The 20785-nt window shown below is 45.7% G+C and overlaps 1 protein-coding gene across 1 annotated transcript in view; it reads right to left on the reverse strand.

Annotated features, from left to right (window-relative positions):
* The window catches only part of poln (polymerase (DNA directed) nu), a 36613-nt gene that overhangs the window by 7274 nt on the left and 8554 nt on the right, over positions 1-20785 (reverse strand). Inside the window, exon 3 of the mRNA XM_052020617.1 lies at positions 20174-20252. Coding sequence (XP_051876577.1) covers positions 20174-20252 — 79 coding nt within the window. The remainder of the gene's footprint in view (positions 1-20173; positions 20253-20785) is intronic.

Genomic DNA, 20785 nt, shown 5'->3' on the forward strand with positions numbered 1-20785 from the left:
TCGTTTGCCTGTCCTGCGATCGGCAGTGGCGAAGGAGGTGATGCCGGAGAGAAAAGGGAGGGGAACAACCGTGTGTAAAGGAGCTGCCTGTCGGGGTGTCCCTCGGCACTCCCTCTGCAACATTGTCTTGCCTCTTGGCGCCACCTTTCAGTACAGCTGTCTGCACTGCCTGTTACCACTGCCTGTCAGTGCTGCTAACTACTGGTGCTGGGGACATGCCGAATTTCCTTGGCCTTCTGAAGAAGTGGAGGTGCTAGTGCGCTTTCTTGGCCATGGTTGGACCAGAACAAGTTACTGGCAATGTTGACGCTTAGGAACTTGAAGCTCTCAATATGACCATGCTGTCTGTTGGTACAACTATTAGTGCTGCCTATTGGTGCTGTCTATCAGTACAACTGTTGGTGCTGCCTGTTGACACTGTGTGTCAGTACTGCCTGTTGGTACAACTGTTGGTGTTGCCTGTTGACACTGTGTGTCAGTACTGCCTGTTGGTACAACTGTTGGTGTTGCCTGTTGACACTGTGTGTCAGTACTGCCTGTTGTTCTTGCAGCACTCGGGCCTCTGCATCACAATTACTTCCAACATAAATGAATCTAACAACAAAGCACAGACACTGGCCATTCTGCCCATCTTGCATATGCTGGTGTGTATCATCACTCAGTATAGTCCACCATGCTTCGCATCCATGGCATCAGTGTGTACTCACCCGGGTTACCTCAACATCAGCTCCCAAACCCATGACCTCCGCCACCAAGACGAACAAGTGCAGCAGGTGCTTCAGAGCACCACCACCTTCTGGTTCCTCACCAGGTTGCACACCACCCTGAGTGGAAACATATCACCTTGCATCATCATTTGGCCCAAATCCTAGAACTTCCCACGTAATACAACTCTGGGAGCACCTTCACCGAAAGGACTCCAGTGGTACAAGAAGACGACTCACCGTCATCTTCTCAAAGGCATTTCAGGATGGAAGACAACCTTGCTCCTGATGTCCAGATCCTAAAATGAACACTTTTCCTTTACTTAAATTACAAACAGAAAACGGTGGAAACACTCAGCTGGTCAGACAGCACCTGTGCAGAGAGGAACTAATTTAATGGTTCAGATCAATGGCAACCACAGGCCAAGACTTAATTGTCCATCCTTAACTGTCCTTCAGTTGAGGAGGATGTTAAGAATCAACCACGTTGATGGGTCTGATTCACAACAGGCCAGAACAGGGATGTTCTGATGCATCTCTATATGATGTTATGATGCATCTCTATAGAACTCTGGTTAGGCTGCATTTAGAATATTGCGTGCAATTCTGGTCACCTCACTATAGAAAGGATGTCGAGGCTTTAGAGAGGGTGCAGAGGAGGTTTACTAAGATGCTGCCTGGATTTGAGGGCATGTGCTATCAGGAGAGGCTGGACAAACTTGGGCTCTTTTCTCTGGAGTGGTGGAGGCTGAGGGGTGATCTGTTGGAAGTGTATAAAATGATGAGGGGCATAGATAGGGTGGACAAGCAATATCTTTTTCCCATTATTGAGCGATCCAATACCAGAGGGCATGCATTTAAGGTGGGAGGGGGTAGGTTCAGAACAGACATAAGTTTTTTACTGAGAGTGGTGGATGCCTGGAATGCGTTGCCTGATAGGGTGGTGGAGGCAAATCCATTGGAGGTTTTTAAGAGGGGCTTGGATGGGCACATGAATGAGAGGAAAATAGAGGGACATGGGCATTCTGTAGGTAGGAGGGAATAGCTTTGTCAGCACAACATTGTTACCTATGCCCCTCATGATTTTATAACCTGGGTTTATAGTAGACATTTGTGATCCAGATTGATTTTTACAACGCTTACCTGAAACCAGCTTTTGTTTTGATCCCAGATTTAGTTAATGACTTCATTTTAACTTCTCCCAATAGTCATTGGTGAGATTTGAATTCATGTCTCTGGATTAATTATTTATAATTTCTGGGTATTAGCCCAGTAACTTAACCACTATAATATCATATCTCAGTCACTCAGAGGCTGTGTTGGCTGGAGGATGTTACAAGATTGGTAGGGCATGTGCTGGGGTGGCTATAAACAGAAGGATGACAATTTTATAATTGTAGTGGACAGAAGCTTCTCAAAGTGATTAATATTGCATTTGCAGCTTAAAAGATACCAGCTAACCCGAAGGAAAATTAAAGCCCAGCTATTAATATGTTTTCCTTTGTCCCCATACACAAATTGTATTAAATCAAAGTGCGTCACGTCTCTGGGACCTCTTAGAACTCAAAGAAAATAAATCTTCCCTCTGAAAGGAGATGACATCTGTCAAGAAACTAATAAGAGAGGCTGGGAAGATATCCAGATGAATGATCATTTATTTAACTTCACTTGATGCTCATTCAGTTTTGAATATGACAGAGGGTCTCTCGCTCTCAATCAATGTTAAAGGCATTTAAGGCTCCTATAATGAAGTTGCAGAGGGAGGCAAGTGATGCTTCTGTTAAGTATCAAACACACAGTAACATGAGAACATGGAGCACGAGTTGGATTTGTAGCTGCTTGAACCTTTATTATTTATTTTTCCACAGAATGTGGACAAGCCCGGGTAGGCCAACACGTGATCCACACCTGATTGCTGCTGGACAACTTTAGAGTCATAGAATCATAGAGTAATACAGCATGGAAATAGGACCTTCGGCCCAACTCGTCCATGCTGACCAAGTTGCCCATCTAAGCTAGTCCTATTTGCCCGCGTTTGGCCCATATCCCTCCATATACTGTCCATAAGACCATAAGACGTAGGAGCAGAATTAGGCCATTTGGCAATCGAGTCTGCTCCTCTACGGCTGATTCTTTTTCTACCCCATCCTCCTGCCTTCTCCAAATACCTTTTAGCTAAGAGTCAACAATACTGGTGGCTCTGGAGACACATAAAGGGCAGATGAGCAATGGATGGCGGGTTTCCTGGCATGAAGGACATTAGTGAACCTAAATGTATCCCCACACTCGGCTGTGTGTGAAGCTCCTAGTTTCACAGGGCAGTCTGCTGGTCACACACCAACCATTCTCCATGCATACATAAGACTTAGCAGCAGGAGAGGGCCTCCTCTGAAACCTCTCCATCATTCATCAAGACCATGGCTGAACTCCCACCCCAGCCCCACTCTCCTGCCCCATCCTTACATCCCTTAACATCCAGAAATCTGCCAGCATCCACAGCTCTCCAGGATAGAGAGGTCCAAGGATTCACCATGCAGACATTTCATCTCATGACTGAAGAGAAGAGAAAACACAAACCAGGGGCATAAAGTGTAAATGTTGTCTCATCATGTCTCCAAATCATGTCACCAACCAAGAACCTACAGAGTTGTTGTAAAATCCAATGTCCTCCATGGAAGTCGGTCTGTGTCCTTACCGTGTCCTCCAGGGAAGTAAGTGTGTGTCCTTACTGTGTCCTCCAGGGAAGTAAGTGTGTGTCCTTACCGTGTCCTCCAGGTAAGTAGGTGTGTCTCCTTACCGTGTCCTCCAGGGAAGTAGGTGTGTGTCCTTACCGTGCCCTCCAGGGAAGTAGGTGTGTCTCCTCACTGTGTCCTCCAGGGAAGTAGCTGTGTGTCCTTACCGTGTCCTCCAGGGAAGTAGGTGTGTCTCCTTACTGTGTCCTCCAGGGAAATAGGTGTGTGTCCTTACCGTGTCCTCCAGGGAAGTAGGTGTGTGTCCTTACCGCATCCTCCAGGGAAATAGGTGTGTGTCCTTACCGTGTCCTCCAGGGAAGTAGGTGTGTGTCCTTACCGCGCCCTCCAGGGAAGTAGGTGTGTGTCCTTACCGCGTCCTCCAGGGAAGTAGGTGTGTGTCCTTACCGCGCCCTCCAGGGAAGTAGGTGTGTGTCCTTACCGTGCCCTCCAGGGAAGTAGGTGTGTGTCCTTACTGTGCCCTCCAGGGAAGTAGGTGTGTGTCCTTACCGTGCCCTCCAGGGAAGTAGGTGTGTGTCCTTACCGTGCCCTCCAGGGAAGTAGGTGTGTGTCCTTACCGTGCCCTCCAGGGGTGTGTGTCCTTACCGTGCCCTCCAGGGAAGTAGGTGTGTGTCCTTACCGTGTCCTCCAGGGAAGTAGGTGTGTCTCCTTACTGTGTCCTCCAGGGAAATAGGTGTGTGTCCTTACCGTGTCCTCCAGGGAAGTAGGTGTGTGTCCTTACCGCATCCTCCAGGGAAGTAAGTGTGTGTCCTTACCGCGTCCTCCAGGGAAGTAGGTGTGTGTCCTTACCGTGCCCTCCAGGGAAGTAGGTGTGTCTCCTTACTGTGTCCTCCAGGGAAATAGGTGTGTGTCCTTACCGTGTCCTCCAGGGAAGTAGGTGTGTGTCCTTACCGCATCCTCCAGGGAAGTAAGTGTGTGTCCTTACCGCGTCCTCCAGGGAAGTAGGTGTGTGTCCTTACCGTGCCCTCCAGGGAAGTAGGTGTGTGTCCTTACCGTGCCCTCCAGGGAAGTAGGTGTGTGTCCTTACTGTGTCCTCCAGGGAAGTAGGTGTGTGTCCTTACCGTGCCCTCCATGGACGTAGGTGTGCTGTCTCCTTACCGCCTGCTCCAGTCATAGAATTATAAGACTGTACAGCATGGAAACAGTCCATTCATCTGGACTAAGAGATAGAGGGGAGATAGCCGGTGTAAAGAGATGAGGGGAAGGGGTGAGGCAGGAGCTGACAGGTGATGGGTGGATCCAGGTGCGGAGGGCTGACAGACTGATAGTGGGGGGGAGGGGGGGGAGTGTGAGTGGAAATAGCGCCTGCAACTGGGAGGTGATAGGTAGAGGCGGCAAAGGGCTGCAGATGATGGAGTCTGTCTACATACTGCTTTAAACAACCTCAAAAATCCTGACCCCCTCGAAGCATTTAACATTAAGGCAATCCCAGTTAATATTTAGGAAATTAAGTCCATGCTAATGAGGCTGATCCTTCATTGCCTCCTGACCTCATGAGCTGTCTGCTGTATCAAATCAGATGATCAAGAAATTAGCCCAGGGCCACTGTTACTGGAAAGAACTCAGAATGGGAAATAATTGTTGACCCTGCCAATGATCCCCACAGCCCAAGAAATGGCATCGAACTGTTTCCCTGATAACCCCACGTCCATACACACACAAAAACACACAAAAACAAACACACACACACACACACACACACACACACACACACACACACACACACACACACAAAAATAGTCACACACATACACACAAAAACACACGCACACATACACACACAAAAACACACATACATAAAAATACTCACACATACGCACACAAAAACATACACATACACAACACACACACACACACACACACAAACACACACACAAACACATACATGTAACTTCCCTTCTTTTGTATACTACCCTCCTTACAAAAGGCCAATATTTCATTTGCCTTCCAAGTACTTGCTGTACCTGAGGCTGACTTTGTGTGTTCAATGCATCAACAGATCCCTTTGTGCCATAACATTTAGTAGTCTCATTCCAATTAAGTAACCAACACATAGGCAGTTCCCAAGTTATGACAGGGGGTTTTGTTCCTGAGAACTGCTTGTAACCCAAACTGTTCGTAAGTTGGAAATGAACAGGAACCGTGTGTGGGAGCGGGTCACAGGGACAGCCGTGACAGGAGAGCCAGCAGGTGCGGGAAGAGCGGCCATCAGCCAGTCTCGGTGGGTGAGTCCGCTCAGCGCTCCCAGTTCTGCTCGGCTCCACCCAGCCCCCAACTGTTGCGGCTCAGGGAGGGTGGGGAGGGAAGGCGCGGCAAAATGCCCCGTTCCCAGCTGGCAGAAGATGCCTGCAGCCCCGCAGCAGCCGGTAAATCCGTCCCCATCCGTCCTGCTGGTCTCCCAGACGCTCGTTTCGTATGGAGTGTTCGTAACCTGGAGAGGACCCATATCCCTTGTTCAGCACTAGTGGCTGAGAATAGCCTTCTGCTGCACGCTGAGGTTTGGGCCCCAATCTGTGGGAACTCAGTGACTGGGGGAGGTGGGGGGAGTGTGGTGGAGGGGGCAGAAAATAAAACTGCTTGTCACTTCTGCCTCAGTCATCAGCCTGGTCTGAACAGAAGGTTATCTTCCCTAAAAAAAACTTCATAGTTTAGTTTATTGTCATGTACGCCAGAGTGCAATGAAACTCCTTGCTGGTGTGAAGCTCACAGAGTAAACAGTATAAATGGTAATAATAGATGCAACAATAAATACAGTGATGTGCGCAAAACCAGAATGGTATAAAATTTAGTAGTGCAACCTGAGGCAGTGCAAGAAGTGCTAATGTGACACTAACAGAAGAGGTAGAATTAGGGGTCCAAGAACCTTGCAGCACCACCGGGAAGGGGATGTCAGAGAGGTGACTGGTTCGGAAGTCTGATAGCAGTGGGGAAGCTGTTCTTGAGTCATGTCTTCTGTAAACCTTCTATGAACCAGCTGGGTTTCAAACAGTGGTGTGTCAGTTTTGCAGATACCTTTGTGACACCAGCTTTTTACTCCAGAATGTTTTCCAATCAAAATTCAAATTCAGAACCTAATGTGGTGAGATTTAAACTCGCATTCCCTGGATCACTGGCTACAGCCATAACACCAACAGTTACCAAAGACAACAGGTCAGATATCAAGTATAACTCCTTCCACATTGTCCCATTACAAAATAAAAAGGACTTTTTTATAAAAACAATAAAAAAGAAAGTTTTAAAAAGAATGGAAACAGAGTAAAGCTCCCTCTATAAGATAAGATCATTCTCTCTTCTCTCCTGAGGGCACGTACCACCAGACAAGGACAGCTTCTACCCCACTGTGATAAGACTATTGAACGGTTCCCTCATACAATGAGATGAACTCTGACCTCACGATCTACCTTGTGACCTTGCACCTTATTGCACTGCACTTTCTCTGTAGCTGTGACACTTTACTCTGTAGTTATTGTTTTTACCTGTACTACCTCAATGCACTCTGTACTAACTCAATGTAACTGCACTGTGTAATGAATTGACCTGTACGATCGGTATGCAAGACAAGTTTTTCACTGTACCTCGGTACAAGTGACAATAATAAACCAATACCAATACCAATACCTCTCACTAACTACAACAAAGAGACTCGGCAGGGTGAACAGGAAGGAACTATTTCCTTCAGGAAATAGGTCAGGAACTAGGGCGATTCAAAATAATTAGTAGGATTAGAGGGGAGTTGAGGAAAAAGATGTTTCACTCAGTAAGTAGTGAGCATCCAGAGCCCTCTGGCTGAAAGAGTGGAGGTAGAATCTCTCACAGTGGTTGATAGAGCTTTAAGCTGCAAGACTCTCGACCAAGGACTTGGATATAGTCTATATATGGTCAGCATGGACACAATGGCCACCTTCTGTGCTGTAACGTTTTATGATTCTTTGATAAATAATCAGCAGACCTCTTAACTTAGGAGGTTTGAAGGCTCTGGGCCTGTACTCGATGGAGTTTATAAGGATGAGGGGGGAGTTCTCATTGAAACCTACCGGATAGTGAAAGGCCTGGATAGAGTGGACGTGGAGAGAATGTTTCCATCAGTAGGAGAGTCTAGGATCTGAGGGCACAGCCTCAGAATAAAGGGACGTTCCTTTAGAACAGAGATGAGGAGGAATTTCTTCAGCCAGAGGGTGGTGAATCTGTGGAATTCATTGCCACAGAGGGCTGTGGAGGCCAAGTCATTGGGTGTATTTAGGGCAGAGATTGATAGGTTCTTGACTGGTAAGGGGGTTAAGGGTTATGGGGAGAGGTCGGGAGAATGGGTTTGAAAGAAATCAGCCATGGTTGAATGGGGGAGCAGATTTGATGGGCTGAATGGCCTAATTCTGCTACCATATCTTATGGTCTTGGGTCTTACGGTCCTCCTTATCCCAAGCAATGCCATTCTAAACTGATTCTCTGGAGGTAAGGTTCCTCTGGAGAGGAAAACAGAAAATCTTGGAACTACTCAGCAGGTCAGGCAGGTGAGAGAAACAGAGTCAGTATTTCAGGTCAATGACCTTTCAACAATATGATGGCACAGTTATGCAGCTAGTTGAACCGCTGTCTCACAGCTCCACTGACCCAGGTTCAATCCGGTCCTCGTGCTGTTTGTGTAGAGTTTGTACATTCTCCCTGTGACTACATGAGTTTCCTCTTAGTTCCTTCCACACCCCAAAGACATGCAGATTGGTAGGTTTATTAGATGCTGTGAGTTGCCCAGAGTATGTAGGTGAATAATAGAAGCTGGAGGGAGTTGATGGGAGTGTGGGGAGGATAAGAAAATGGGTTGAAAAATGGCAGATGGAATTTAATGCAGACAAGTGTGAGGTGATGCACTTTGGGAGAACAAACCAGGGTAAGACTTACGCACTGAATGGTAGGGCTCTGAGATGTGTGGTAGAACAAAGGGACTTGGGAATACAGATATATAGTTCTTTGAAAGTGGCATGGCAGGTAGATAGGGTCGTAAAGAGATCTTTTGGCACTTTGGCCTTCATAAATCAGGGCATTGAGTACAGGAGTTGGAATGTTATGTTGAAGTTTTATAAGACGTTAGTGAGGCTGAATTTAGAGTATTGTGTGCAGTTCTGGTCACCTACCTACAGGAAAGGTATCAATAAGCTTGAAAGAGTGCAGAGAAAATTTACAAGGATGTTGCCAAGACTTGAGGACCTGAGTTACAGGGAAAGGTTGAATAGGTTAGGACTTTATTCCCTAGACTGCAGGAGAATGAGGGGAGATCTTATAGAAGATACAAAATTATGAGGGGTATAGATAGGGTGAATGCATGCAGGCTTTTTCCCCTCAGGTTGGGTGAGACTAGAACTGGAGGTCATAGGTTTAGGGTGAAAGGTGAAATATTTAAGGGGAAGCTGAGGGGAACTTCTTCACTCAGAGGGTGGTGCGAGTGTGGAACGAGCTGCCAACGGAAGTGGTGGATGCGGGTTCAATTGTAACATTTAAGAGAGGCTTGGATAGGTACATGGATGGGAGGGGTTTGGAGGGATATGGTCCGGTGCAGGTAGATGGGACTAGCAATGAAGGAGTCTCAAGCTGTCACGGCTTCCTTGCTCACTGTTGAGTCATGAAATCCTTTGAGACTGTGGTCTCCAGTGCAGGGGACATTGGTTCTAGTAGGCACCTCCCTGGTAGATGTGGAGGGACTGTATGGTCCTCTTACAAACAATAGATTCTTCCTACAAGTGACTTGGTTCGTCTGCCTCTGCAGGTCCCAGGGACGACAGCTCCTGCTGTCTGGGTTCCCTGGTGCAGCATCGGGAGGAAACATCAGTCTGCAGCAGCTGAGAGAGCACTGGTGGTGCTGTGAAGCTGCTGACAGATGAAGTAGCAAGAAATTCACCTGGACCTCTTCTGAAGCAGCATGGCACTCCACAAGGGAGACTGATGATGTTGCTGCTAATCGGTGCTACTGAATCTTGTAAATCCTTTCAAGTATTTTTTAAATCAGCATTGGAGTGACAATTAGTGGCAGCTTATCAGTGTGAAAATGATGCAGACAAATTTCAAGCTTCAGTCTCATATGTGGGGCTTGAACTCCCAGTCTAAACTGACAGCCAACATCTAATGTAACACATAAAGAGAAAAGTGTTCCAGTAGAAGATATATGATGGAGGACGATAGCTGTGACCTGGAGCACAAGCAGCTGGCACTGTACGTCAGTGCGATCTCAATCAGTATAACCAAAATCTCTAAATAAACGATAGTGTTAAGAGATAAAAGCAGAGAGAATCAGTGGCTTGCGAGACGATTTGGAATACCTCTGAGATTCTGTTTGCACTCCCTTCTTGAAGTGTGAAAATACCCCCTCAGTAAAAGACAGTCTGCTGCAGAACACATTTGTCAGCTCAACTGGAAGTGGAGCAACATTGTGAGCTTTGTTGTTGATTAAATGAGAAGAGTGCATGTTATGCTTTGTCTATTTTTGCTATTTTCCTTTACACAGCTCATGAGCTGTAGCAATGAGTGTGGACTGCCTGCGTTTTATTTTACAATGCCTAATACAATGCATATGCCTTCCAGCTTTTCAAGTATGTGCAGGGTGAACATAGAACACAGAACATGGAACATAGAACATGGAACATAGAACAGTGCAGCACAGGAACAGGCCCTTCGGCCCACCATGTCTGCACTGACAACAATGCCAATCTAACTAATCTGTAGCACAGGGTCTGTATCCCTCCATCACCTGCCTGTTCCTGCATCTGTCCAAACGCCATTATATCTGCTTCCACCACCTCCCCTGGCAGCGCGTTCCAGACACCCACCGCCCTCTGTGTAAATGTTTGCTGCTGTCTTTTGTCAGCACTTTCAGAAGGTGTTAAATAAGGTCCCCACAAAATCATAGAATAATACAGTACAGAAACCGGCCCTCACAGCCCATCTCCTCCTAGCTGAACGTGATGCCTATCTAGATTAATCCCATTTGCCAGCATTAGGCTGGTATGTCTCTACGCCCTTCCAGTCCAAGTACCTGTCCAATTACCTTCTTAAACATTGTAATTGTATCTGCTTCCACAACTTCCTCTAGCAGCTCGTTACAGACAGACAGCGACCAGAATTGAACCTGGGTTGCTGGCGCTGTAAAGTGTTATGCTAACTGCTACACTACTGGGCCTGCCTCTGAGTAAGAATTCATCTTTAGTGTATGAGAGATCCGTTCAAGAGTCTGATAACAGTGGGACAGAAGCTGTCCTTGAGTCTGTTGGTATCCAATTCTTATACTCATTGCCCCAGCCTATGAAGCCAAGCATACCAAATGCTTTCTTCACTAGCTATCCACTTGTGTCACCGCTTTCAGAGAGCGATAGACTTGCATCCCAAACTCCCTCTGTACATCAACGTTCTTAAGCTCCCTGTCATTTATTCTACATGTCCTAGCAGAATTTGACTTCCCAAAGTGCATTACCTTGTACTTGCCTGGATTAAACTCCATCTGCCGTTGCTCCGCCCAACTTTCCATCTGATCCATATCCTGCTGTATCTTTAGAACAACCTTCTAAGGGAGGAGTATACCGATATTCTAGGGCATGTTGATATTAAGGAGGAGGAGGTGCTGAAAAGCATTTAGGCGGATAAGTCCCCAGGGCTTGATGAAATCTATCCCGGGATACTGAGGGAGGCAAGAGGAGTTTGCTGGGGCCTTGACTGAGATCTTTGTATCCTTTTTAGCCACAGGCGAGGTCCCAGAAGACTGGAGAGTAGTCAGTGTTGTTCCTTTGTTTAAAAGGAGCAACAGGGAAAAACCTGGAAATTATAGGCTGGTGAGCCTTACATCAGTGGTAGGGAAATTATTGGAGAAGATCCTTAGATTACTGGATTTACTTGCACTTAGAAAAGCATGGGCTTATTAGGGACAGTCTGTGCAGGGGAAGTCGCGTGTCACAAATTTGATAAAGTTTTTTGAGGAAGTGACGAAGATGATTGATGAGGGTAGGGCAGCGGGTGTTGTCTACATGGACTTTAGTAAAGCATTTGACCAGCTCCCTCATGGTCTAGAAGATTAAGTTACATGGGATCCACAGTGAATTGGTAAGTTGGATGTAAAATTGGCTTGGTCATAGAAGACAGAGGGGTGCTATTCTGACTGGAGGTCAGTGACCAGTGGTGTTCTGCAAGGACCGGTGCTGGGACCTCTGTTGTTTGTGATATATACAGATGACCTGCACAAGAATGTAGGTGGTCGGATTAGTAAGATTGCAGATGTCATGAAAATTAGTGGACCGGTGCACAGTGAGGAAGGTTGTCAAAGGATACAGCAGGATACAGATCAGCTGAAAAAGTGGGCAGAGAAATGGCAGGTGGAGTTTAAAGTGTGAGTGTTGCATTTTGTGAGGTCAAATGCAAGAGGAAAGTACACGGTAAATGGAACTACTCTTAGGAGCATTGAGGTACAGAATGATCTTGGGGTGCATGTCCATAGCTCCCTGAAAGTGGCAACACAAGTAGATAGCAGTAAAGAAGGAACACGGCATGCTTGCCTTCATCGGTCAGAGCACTGAGTTTTACAGTCATGAAGTCATGTTGCAGCTGTATAAAACTTTGGTTATATTTGGAGTATTGTGTGCATTTCTGGTCACCCCGCCACAGAAAGGATGGGGAGACCTTAGAGAAAGTGCAGAAGTTGCTCACCAGGATGTTGCCTGGATTGGAGTGCATTAGCTATAAGGAGAGGTTGGGCAAAGTTGGATTGTTTTCTCTGGAGCATCAGAGGCCAAGAGGAGACCTGAGGTTTATAAAATTATGAGGGGCATAGATAGTTAGTCAAAGTCTTTTTCCGAGGGTGGAAATGTCAAATACTAGGGGACGTAGATTTAAGGTGAGAGGGGATAGCTTAGAGGAGATTTGCAAGGCACATTTTTTTACACAGAGAGTGGTAGGTGCCTGGAGGGCGCTGCCAGGGTTGAAGGTGGAAGCAGATATGAGAGCAATGTTTATGAGGCATTTAGAAAAACTCTGTGTGCAGGCAAATACAGCGTAGTGTTTAATACAATTTTTTATTATTAGCTAACTGACAAGGCGGTGTATTGGTCCTGAGGGATGAGGTTGCTGAAGGTGCTGGAAATCTTAAATAAAAACAGAAAATGTTGTAAATGCTCAGCAGGTCAGACAGCATCTGTGGAGGGAGAAGTACAGCTAATGTCTCAGACTGATGGCAATTTGTCCGGCATTTGGTTAGGAAAGGACTGTGAAAGTAAATTGTCGGCACCCCACAGCCATACTTTGACTGGAGTTTGTATTATTACTGAAAACACTGCAGCAACTCAACAATATCACCCACAATCTCCACCAGCCAGAAGGACAAGCACAGCAGGGGAATGGAACACCATCAGCTCCAGATCCCCATCCAAGTTACACACCATCCTGGATTAGAAGTATCTTGGTGGTCCTTCAGCGTCTCTGGGCCTAAGTTCTGGAACCCGCTTCCCTACTGTACTGTGGGAGCATCTTTACCAGGATTGCAGCGGTTCGAGAAGTTGGCTCAGCACCACAGAAGCAGGGGCAGTTATAACAGCATTGAATGATGGCGTCACCAAGGATGGCCACATCCACTGAATGAAGAAATATGCATTAGTACAAATCTGCAAACTTATAATTAGTAAGTTTGCAGGTGGCACTAAAATTGGTGGTGTCATAGACAGTGAAGATCGCTATCAAGAATTACAGTGGAATCTTGATCGGCTGGGTAAGCAGGCCAAGGAATGGCAAATAGAGTTTAATTCAGGTAAGTGTGAGGTGTTGCATTTTGGGAAGATAAATCAGGGTAGAGCTTTCACGGTGAATGGTATGTCCATGGGGAGTGCTGTAGAACAGAGGGACCTAGGAATTCAAGTACATGGTTCCCTGAAAGTGGCATCACAAGTAGACAGGGTGGTGAAGAAGGCTTTGGCACGCTGGCCTTCATCAGTCAGGGCAATGGGTACAGAAGCTGGGATGTTATGTTGCAGTTCTACAAGATGTTGGTGAGACTGCATTTGGAGTATTGTGTTCAATTTTGGTCATCCTGCTATAATAAGTTGTCATTAAGCTAGAAAGGGTGCAGAAAAGATTTACAAAGGCATTGCCAGGACTCGAGGGACTGAGTTATGGAGAGAGGTTGAGCAGATTAGGACTTTATTCAATGGAGCATAGGAGAAATCTTACAGAGGTACATAAAATCATAGATAGTCAATATCCACAGTCTTTTCCCCAGGGTTGGGGAATCAAGAACTAGAAGACTAGGTTTAAGGTGAGAGGGGAGAGATTTAATAGTAACCTGAGGGGCAACATTTTCACCCAGAGAGTGGTAGGTATGTGGAATGAGCTGCCAGAGGAAGTGGTTGAGGCAGGTACATTAACAACAATTAAAAGGTACTTGAAAAGATACATGGAAAGGAACACTTTAGAGGGATTTGGGCCAAACATGGGCATATTTCTACAGATGTATGGTGGAGAGCATTCTGACTGGTTGCATCAACGCCTTGTATGGAGGCTGCAATGTGTAGCATCGAACCTTTTGCATTATTTATTTTATCTGTAACTTATAAAAAGTTTTATGTTGTTATGTCTTGCACTGTACTGCTGACACAAAACAACACATTTCACATCATTTGTCAGTGATAATAAACCTGATTCTGATTCTGAAATGGGACTAGCTTAGATGGGAATCTTGGTTGGCATGGACCGGTTGGGCCGAAGGGCCTGTTTCTGTGCTATAAGACTATGACTATAATGTTAAAGATGCATGGAGAGTAACACAGAACTAAAGGAAGATCGAAAGTCATATTAATAGATAGTAGTGCAAAATCAGATCAATTTAAGGTATTCAAAAGCAAAAAACCTGCAGATGCCAGAAATCCGAAATAATAACAGAAAATGCTGGGAATATTCAGCAGGTCAGGCAGCATCTATGGAGAGAGAGGAAGAGAATCAATATTTCCTCAGCATTAGCAAATATTAGAGAAAAAAGAAGTTTTAAGTTAAAGGGGAAAGGGGGATTAATAAAGAATATAACAGGAAGATGTGTGTTGGGAGGACACTTGGAGAGGTGGTGATGGTACCGGCTGAGGAAGGTGAACACTGATAAATAACAAACGGTGTGTTTGGGGGAGGTGTGAAAGGGAGGTGATGAATGAAAGCTGAAACACCAGAAGAGAGAAAAATAACTGAATGCCAGAAATGTGAGATGCAAAGCTGATGATCTGAAATTGTTGAAATGATTGCTGAGTGTGCCAAGTCAGGAGGTGATCCTCGAGCTTTGTTGGAACAGATTAAGAGTAGAAGTGGGATGGAGAATTAAAATGACTGGAAGTCCAGGGTCACTTTGGTGGACACCTCTCTGCATTTGGGAGAACACAGTGTGTGCATTTAATGCAGTGCAGTAAATGGTACGAAGTTCCAAGCAACTGATTTAAGGAATGAAATAATCCCACAAAGTGGCAACTGTAGCACAGGTTATGAAATTCCCCCAAATAATTGGTGAAGTGGGAAAATAAGGATTAAAAATCATTTACCAATCCAATGCAAGCATTAGCTGCACAATTTCATTTCTTTTTCCTTATGCAATTAAACAGAGAGCTCTTTAATGTCCGGTATCTTGCTTAGTAACAACTTCCTACAGGCTGAAGTTGCTTTTTCTCTTTTACTCACTCAGTGCTTTCTAGACAGATTGTAAATCACCAGAAGGCTCTGGTGCAGATCCTGTGGTGAACCATTCTCAGGAATGTCTCCCATTATGCTGTTGATTCTTCCAACTGCCCATGCAAAAACCACTTCTTCGCTTCACTGACCCTACCCAGAATACAGAAACCCCGGCCCCCCCCCCCCCCCACGTGTGCATGAGGTAACTGCACGGAGGAGATCTCTGGGTCACCTCCTACTGAGTTGCTGCTAGAAGTGCTCCAGAGTAAAACGGCATCATCCTCTCTGCATGGAGTGGTGAGGAGATGGGATCTGCCGGCATTAGGACTGGTTAGTCATAAATTTCAAAGAGTTCTCACTGCCTCTGTTGTCAGTGCTGAGTCTGATCATCAGATACACAATTTCATCAGTCTTACACAAACTAATTGTGCCAACGACAGCAATGGAATTAAATTTCAATGCCCTAAATTCTTTGTTTGGATTAAAAATGGAGCAACCTACTGTAATCACACTAAAGATTTGGAAGCAGAGAAAGAACTCAGAATTGCATTTCTATAGCTTCCTGAGCTCAGGGTTTTCCAAAACACTTAACAGCCAATGACATGCTTCCAAAGTGTAGAAGCAAACAAGGTGCTGGGGGAGGTCAGTGGGTCAGGCAGCATCTGTAGAGGGGACTGGATGGTCAATGTTTTGTGTAGAAGACCCTTCATCTGGACTGGAGGGGAGGGAACCAGTATAAAGAGGTGAAGGGAAGGGGTGGAGCAAGAGCTGGCAGGCGATAGGTGGGTCCAGGTGAGGAGGGGTGATTGGCAGGTGGAGGAGGGGAGAGTGGGAATTGCGACAGAGGCTGGGAGGTGATAGGTGGAGGCGCTAAAGGGTTGCAGATGGTGGAATCTAATAGGAGAGGAAGGTGGAGCATGGAACCAAATAAGGGAGGTGGGGATGGGGAGGGCAGAGGGGAACAGGGGGGGGGGGTGAGGGGGACCCAGTGGGAGGAGTATGTGGGTGATGGGCAGATGGAGGTGCCCTCCATCTCCTCTCTACCTTCCAGTCCCGATGAAGGGTCTCGACCCCAAATGTCGACCATCCATTTCCCTCCACAGATGCTGCCTGACCCGTTGAGTTCCTCCAGCATCTTGCGTGTTGCTCCAGATTCCAGCATCGGCAGTCTCTTGTGTCTCCGTTTTGCTACTTCCAAAGTGTGGTCATTGTTGGAGGAAATTCAGATCAAATTAAATCTGCATCCAAATTAAGCAGCAAGCTCCCATTACTGTACACAACAATTAAATAATAATCAGGTAATCTGTTTGGTAGTTATTTGTGAGGTTACTGTGGTATACAATGCTACAGTCATAGAGGGGAGGTAACTAGTATAAAGAGGTGAAGGGAAGGGGTGGAGGAGAGTAACGTTGTGAATTGTCAGAAATGGGAGACTTAGTCAAATGGGTTATTTTAGTATTGGAGGAGCTGGAAAAGGAGCTCTAAGAAAATCAGAGGCTGTACAGAAGACTTGTGAGCCTTCTATTACATCAGGTGATGTGTCAGAGATAGTATTCTAGTGCATAGCAATATATAATTGTTAATACTTGCAAAACCCTGAGAGGCTTGTTAGGGGTTCTTAGCTTGTAAGGAGACCAGTTCCCTTCTGTATGCTTCTACTCACACTGGGCTACAACCTGCTTGTACTGATCAGCAACGCCAGCATGGCCTTGGAAGGTACTGAACAGTCCAGACATCACCAGCTGCAGTTGTTACAGGACTGGTACATAAAGGCCAGGTCTATTGATCCAGGGAGATGTTTGAATTGGGGAATTTAAGTTCAAACTTGGAATAAAAAGCTCTTGTCAATAACTGTGATGATGAAATTGTTTCAAAATAAAACCCTCTTGTACACAAATGTCCTTCAGGCAAGAAATCTGTCATCCTTACCTTGTCTGGTCTGTGTGTGGCTCTAGAGCCACCGAGGTAGTTAACTCTTAACTACCTTCTGAAATGTCTTGGCATGGCACTCAGTTAGGGCAATTATGGATACAATTTTCTATTCATTACAGAAAATTTGTTCTCTGTTGAGTGTGTTAAACATGCAACTGTACATTTCTATGACTACTAAGTCATAGAAATGTACAGCACAGAAACGGGCCCTTCTGTCCAACTGGTCCATGCTCACCAAGGTGCCCCATCCAAGCAAGTCTCATTTGCCAGCATTTGGCCCATAACCTTCTAAACTTTTCCAATCCATGTACCTGTCCAACTGTCTTTTAAATGCTGTTATTGTACCTCCCTCAACCACTTCCTCTGGCAGCTCGTTCCACATGGATACCACCCTCTGTGTAAAAAAGTTGCCCCTCAAATTCTTCTCAAATTTTTCCCCTCTCACCTGAAACCTATGCCCTCTAGTTCTTAAAACCCCAACTCTGAATTGGTAATGGTATTGGTTTATTATTGTCACTTGTACCGAGGTAGAGTGAAAAACTTGCCTTGTATACCGTTCGTACAGATCAGTTCATTACACAGTGCATTGAGGTAGTACAGGGTAAAACAATACAGACTGCAGAGTAAAGTGTCACAGCTACAGAGAAAATAAGTGCAGTGCAGGTAGACAATAAGGTTCAAGGTCATGACGAGGTAGATTGTGAGGTCAAGAGTGCATTCACCCTATCTACGCCCCTCATGACTTCATACACCTCTGTAAGATCACCTCTCAGTCTCTAAGGAATAAAGTCCTAGCTTGTCCAACCTCTTCCTATAACTCAGTCCCTCAAATTCTGGCAGCATCTGGGCAGCATTTGCTCACATTAGGGCCCTACCCTTCTATAGATAGTTAGATATAACAGTACAGCACAGAAATAAACCCTCCAGCCCACAATGTCTGTGCTGAACACAATGCTGAATTAAACAATCTCTTCTGCCTGCACGTGACCCCTATCCCTCCATTCATTGAGTGTGTCTATCATAAGATCATAAGAGATAGGGGCAGAATTAGGCCATTCAGCCCATCGAGTCTGCTCTGCCATTTGATCATGGCTAATGTTTTTTTCCCTCTTAACCCCATTCTCCTGCCTTCTTGCCGTAACCTTTGATGAACCTTTGATGTTTATCGAACAGCCTCTTAAACAGTACTATTGTATCTGCTTCCACCAACTACCCCTGGCAGCCTGTTCCAGGCACCTACTACACTATGTGTAAAAAAAACTTGTCCCACACATCTCTTTTAAACTTTCCCCCTCTCACCTTTAATGAATGTCCTCCAATACTTGACATTTCTACCCTGGGAAAAAGATTCAGACTCACCATCACCACCTCAAAGCCAATTAAGGATGGACAATAAATGCTGGTCTGGCCAGTGATAAGGTAAGGTAGGATAAGATTTCTTTATTAGTCGCATGTACATCGAAACACACAGTGAAATACATTGTTTGCATAGAGTGTTCTGGGGGGGGGGCAGCCCGCAAGTGTCGCCACGCTTCTGGCGCCAACATAACGTGCCCACAACTTCCTAACCCGTACGTCTTTGGAATGTGGGAGGAAACCAGATCACCCGGAGGAAACCCACGCAGACATGGGGAGAACATACAAACTCCTTACAGACAGTGGCCGGAATTGAACCCGGGTGGCTGGCGCTGTAATGGCGTTACACTAACTGCTACACTACCATGCCTGCCACAGTGATGTCCACATACCGAAAATACCAGCAGCTCTACTTCATTAGGAGTTTGAGGAGATTTGGTATGTCACCAAAGACCCTTGCAGATTTCTACAGATGTACAGTGGAGAGCATTCTGACTGGTTGCATCACCGCCTGGTACGGAGGCTCCAATGTGCAGGATCGAGAGAGGCTGCAGAGGGTTGTAGACTCAGTCAGCTCCATTGCGGACACAACCCTCCCTGCCACCGAGGATATCTTCAAGAGGTGGTGTCTCAAGGAGGTGGCATCCATCACTAAGGACCCTCACCATCTGGGACATGCCCTCTTCACGTTACTACCACAGTACAGGAGGTACAGGAGCCTGAACACCCACACTCATTTCAGGAACAGCTTCTTCCCCTCTGCCATCAGATTTCTGAACGGTCCATGAACCCATGAACACTACCTCGTTATTCCTCTTTTGCACTATTTATTTATTTTTGTAACTTATAGTAATTTTTATGTCTTGCACTGTACTGCTGCCGCAAAACTACAAATAACAAATTTCACGACTACTGTGTGCAGTTTTGGGCTCCTTATTTAAGAAAGGATGTGCTGACGTTGGAGACGGTTCAGAGAAGATTCACTAGAATGATTCCAGGAATGAGAGGGTTAACATATGAGGAATGTTTGACGACTCTTGGGCTATACTCCTTGGAGTTCAGAAGAATGAGGGGGGACCTCATAGAAACATTTCGAATGTTAAAAGGCCTGGACAGAATAGATGTAGCGAAGTTGTTTCCCATGGTAGGGGAGTCTAGTACAAGAGAGCACAACTTCAGGATTGAAGGGCACCCATTCAGAACAGAGATGCAGAGAAATTTCTTTAGGCAGAGAGTGGTGAATCTGTGGAATTTGTTGTCACGGGCGGCTGTGGAGGCAAAGTCATTGGGTGTATTTAAGGCAGAGATTGATAGGTATCTAAGTAGCCAGGGCATCAAAGGTTATGGTGAGAAGGTGGGGGAGTGGGGCTAAATGGGAGAATGGATCAGCTCATGATAGAATGGCGGAGCAGACTCGATGGGCCGAATGGCCGACTTCTGCTCCTTTGTCTTGTCTTATACGTCAGTGATAATAAACCTGATTCCGATAATAAATATTAAAGGGACGTTGGTGAGCCGGATGCCCTTTTGGTCAATCAGGCAGTTTCACCTTCAGCACTACAGATGCTGATTTTAATTCCAGATTTATTAATCATTTGTAGGTCAATTTCCAAAGTCCTCAGGACAAGGTCTCATCTGAGAAATCAATCTGGTGAATTTTCCTTACACTGCCTCTACTTCATTGATGGGGCATTTTTTGGATTTTATTACAACAGTAGGAATAAAGCAAGGATATGGTGCAGTTGTTCTCTGTGTAAGGATCCCTACCTTGCTGTAAGAGAGGAGGATGAGGCAACACTCATGAAAATCTTTATCATTGCCATCTTACATATATCAGCTGCAGAACCTGTACAAACAATGACACATGGGAAACAGTGTTAGTGTACAGAGCAGCAGCTACACAGCCAAACACACAGTATCAGGCCATCTCAACTGCTTCAGACTGCAGACTACTGCCCCTATTATTGGACAAACATTGAGTTGGTCCAAGTGAAGCCTCTATGCCTGTTATTGTCACACTGGTATTGCCCCACTTAATGTGAAGGGGTTCCCTTTCCCACTGAAATATGCACAAAGCAATCTGTTAAGTAATTCTCGCTATTTCCAGCCGAGGAGGTTTCTGATATGATAGACAGCTGAAGATTAGGGTTACCACCCTAATGTCTGTGATGTTTTATTGTTTGAATAAAATGAAAGATATCACAGGAGTTTCTTCATAGAATACCATAGAACCATAGAACAGTACAGCACAATACAGGCCCTTCGGCCCACCATGTTGTGCCGACCTTTAAACCTCACCTAAGACTACCTAACCCCTTCTTCCCACATATCCCTCTATTTTAAATTCCTCCATATGCTTCTCTAACAATCTCTTGAACT

Source organism: Pristis pectinata, chromosome 7 (genome assembly GCF_009764475.1).
Source record: "Pristis pectinata isolate sPriPec2 chromosome 7, sPriPec2.1.pri, whole genome shotgun sequence".
Classification (NCBI taxonomy): Eukaryota; Metazoa; Chordata; class Chondrichthyes; order Rhinopristiformes; family Pristidae; genus Pristis; species Pristis pectinata.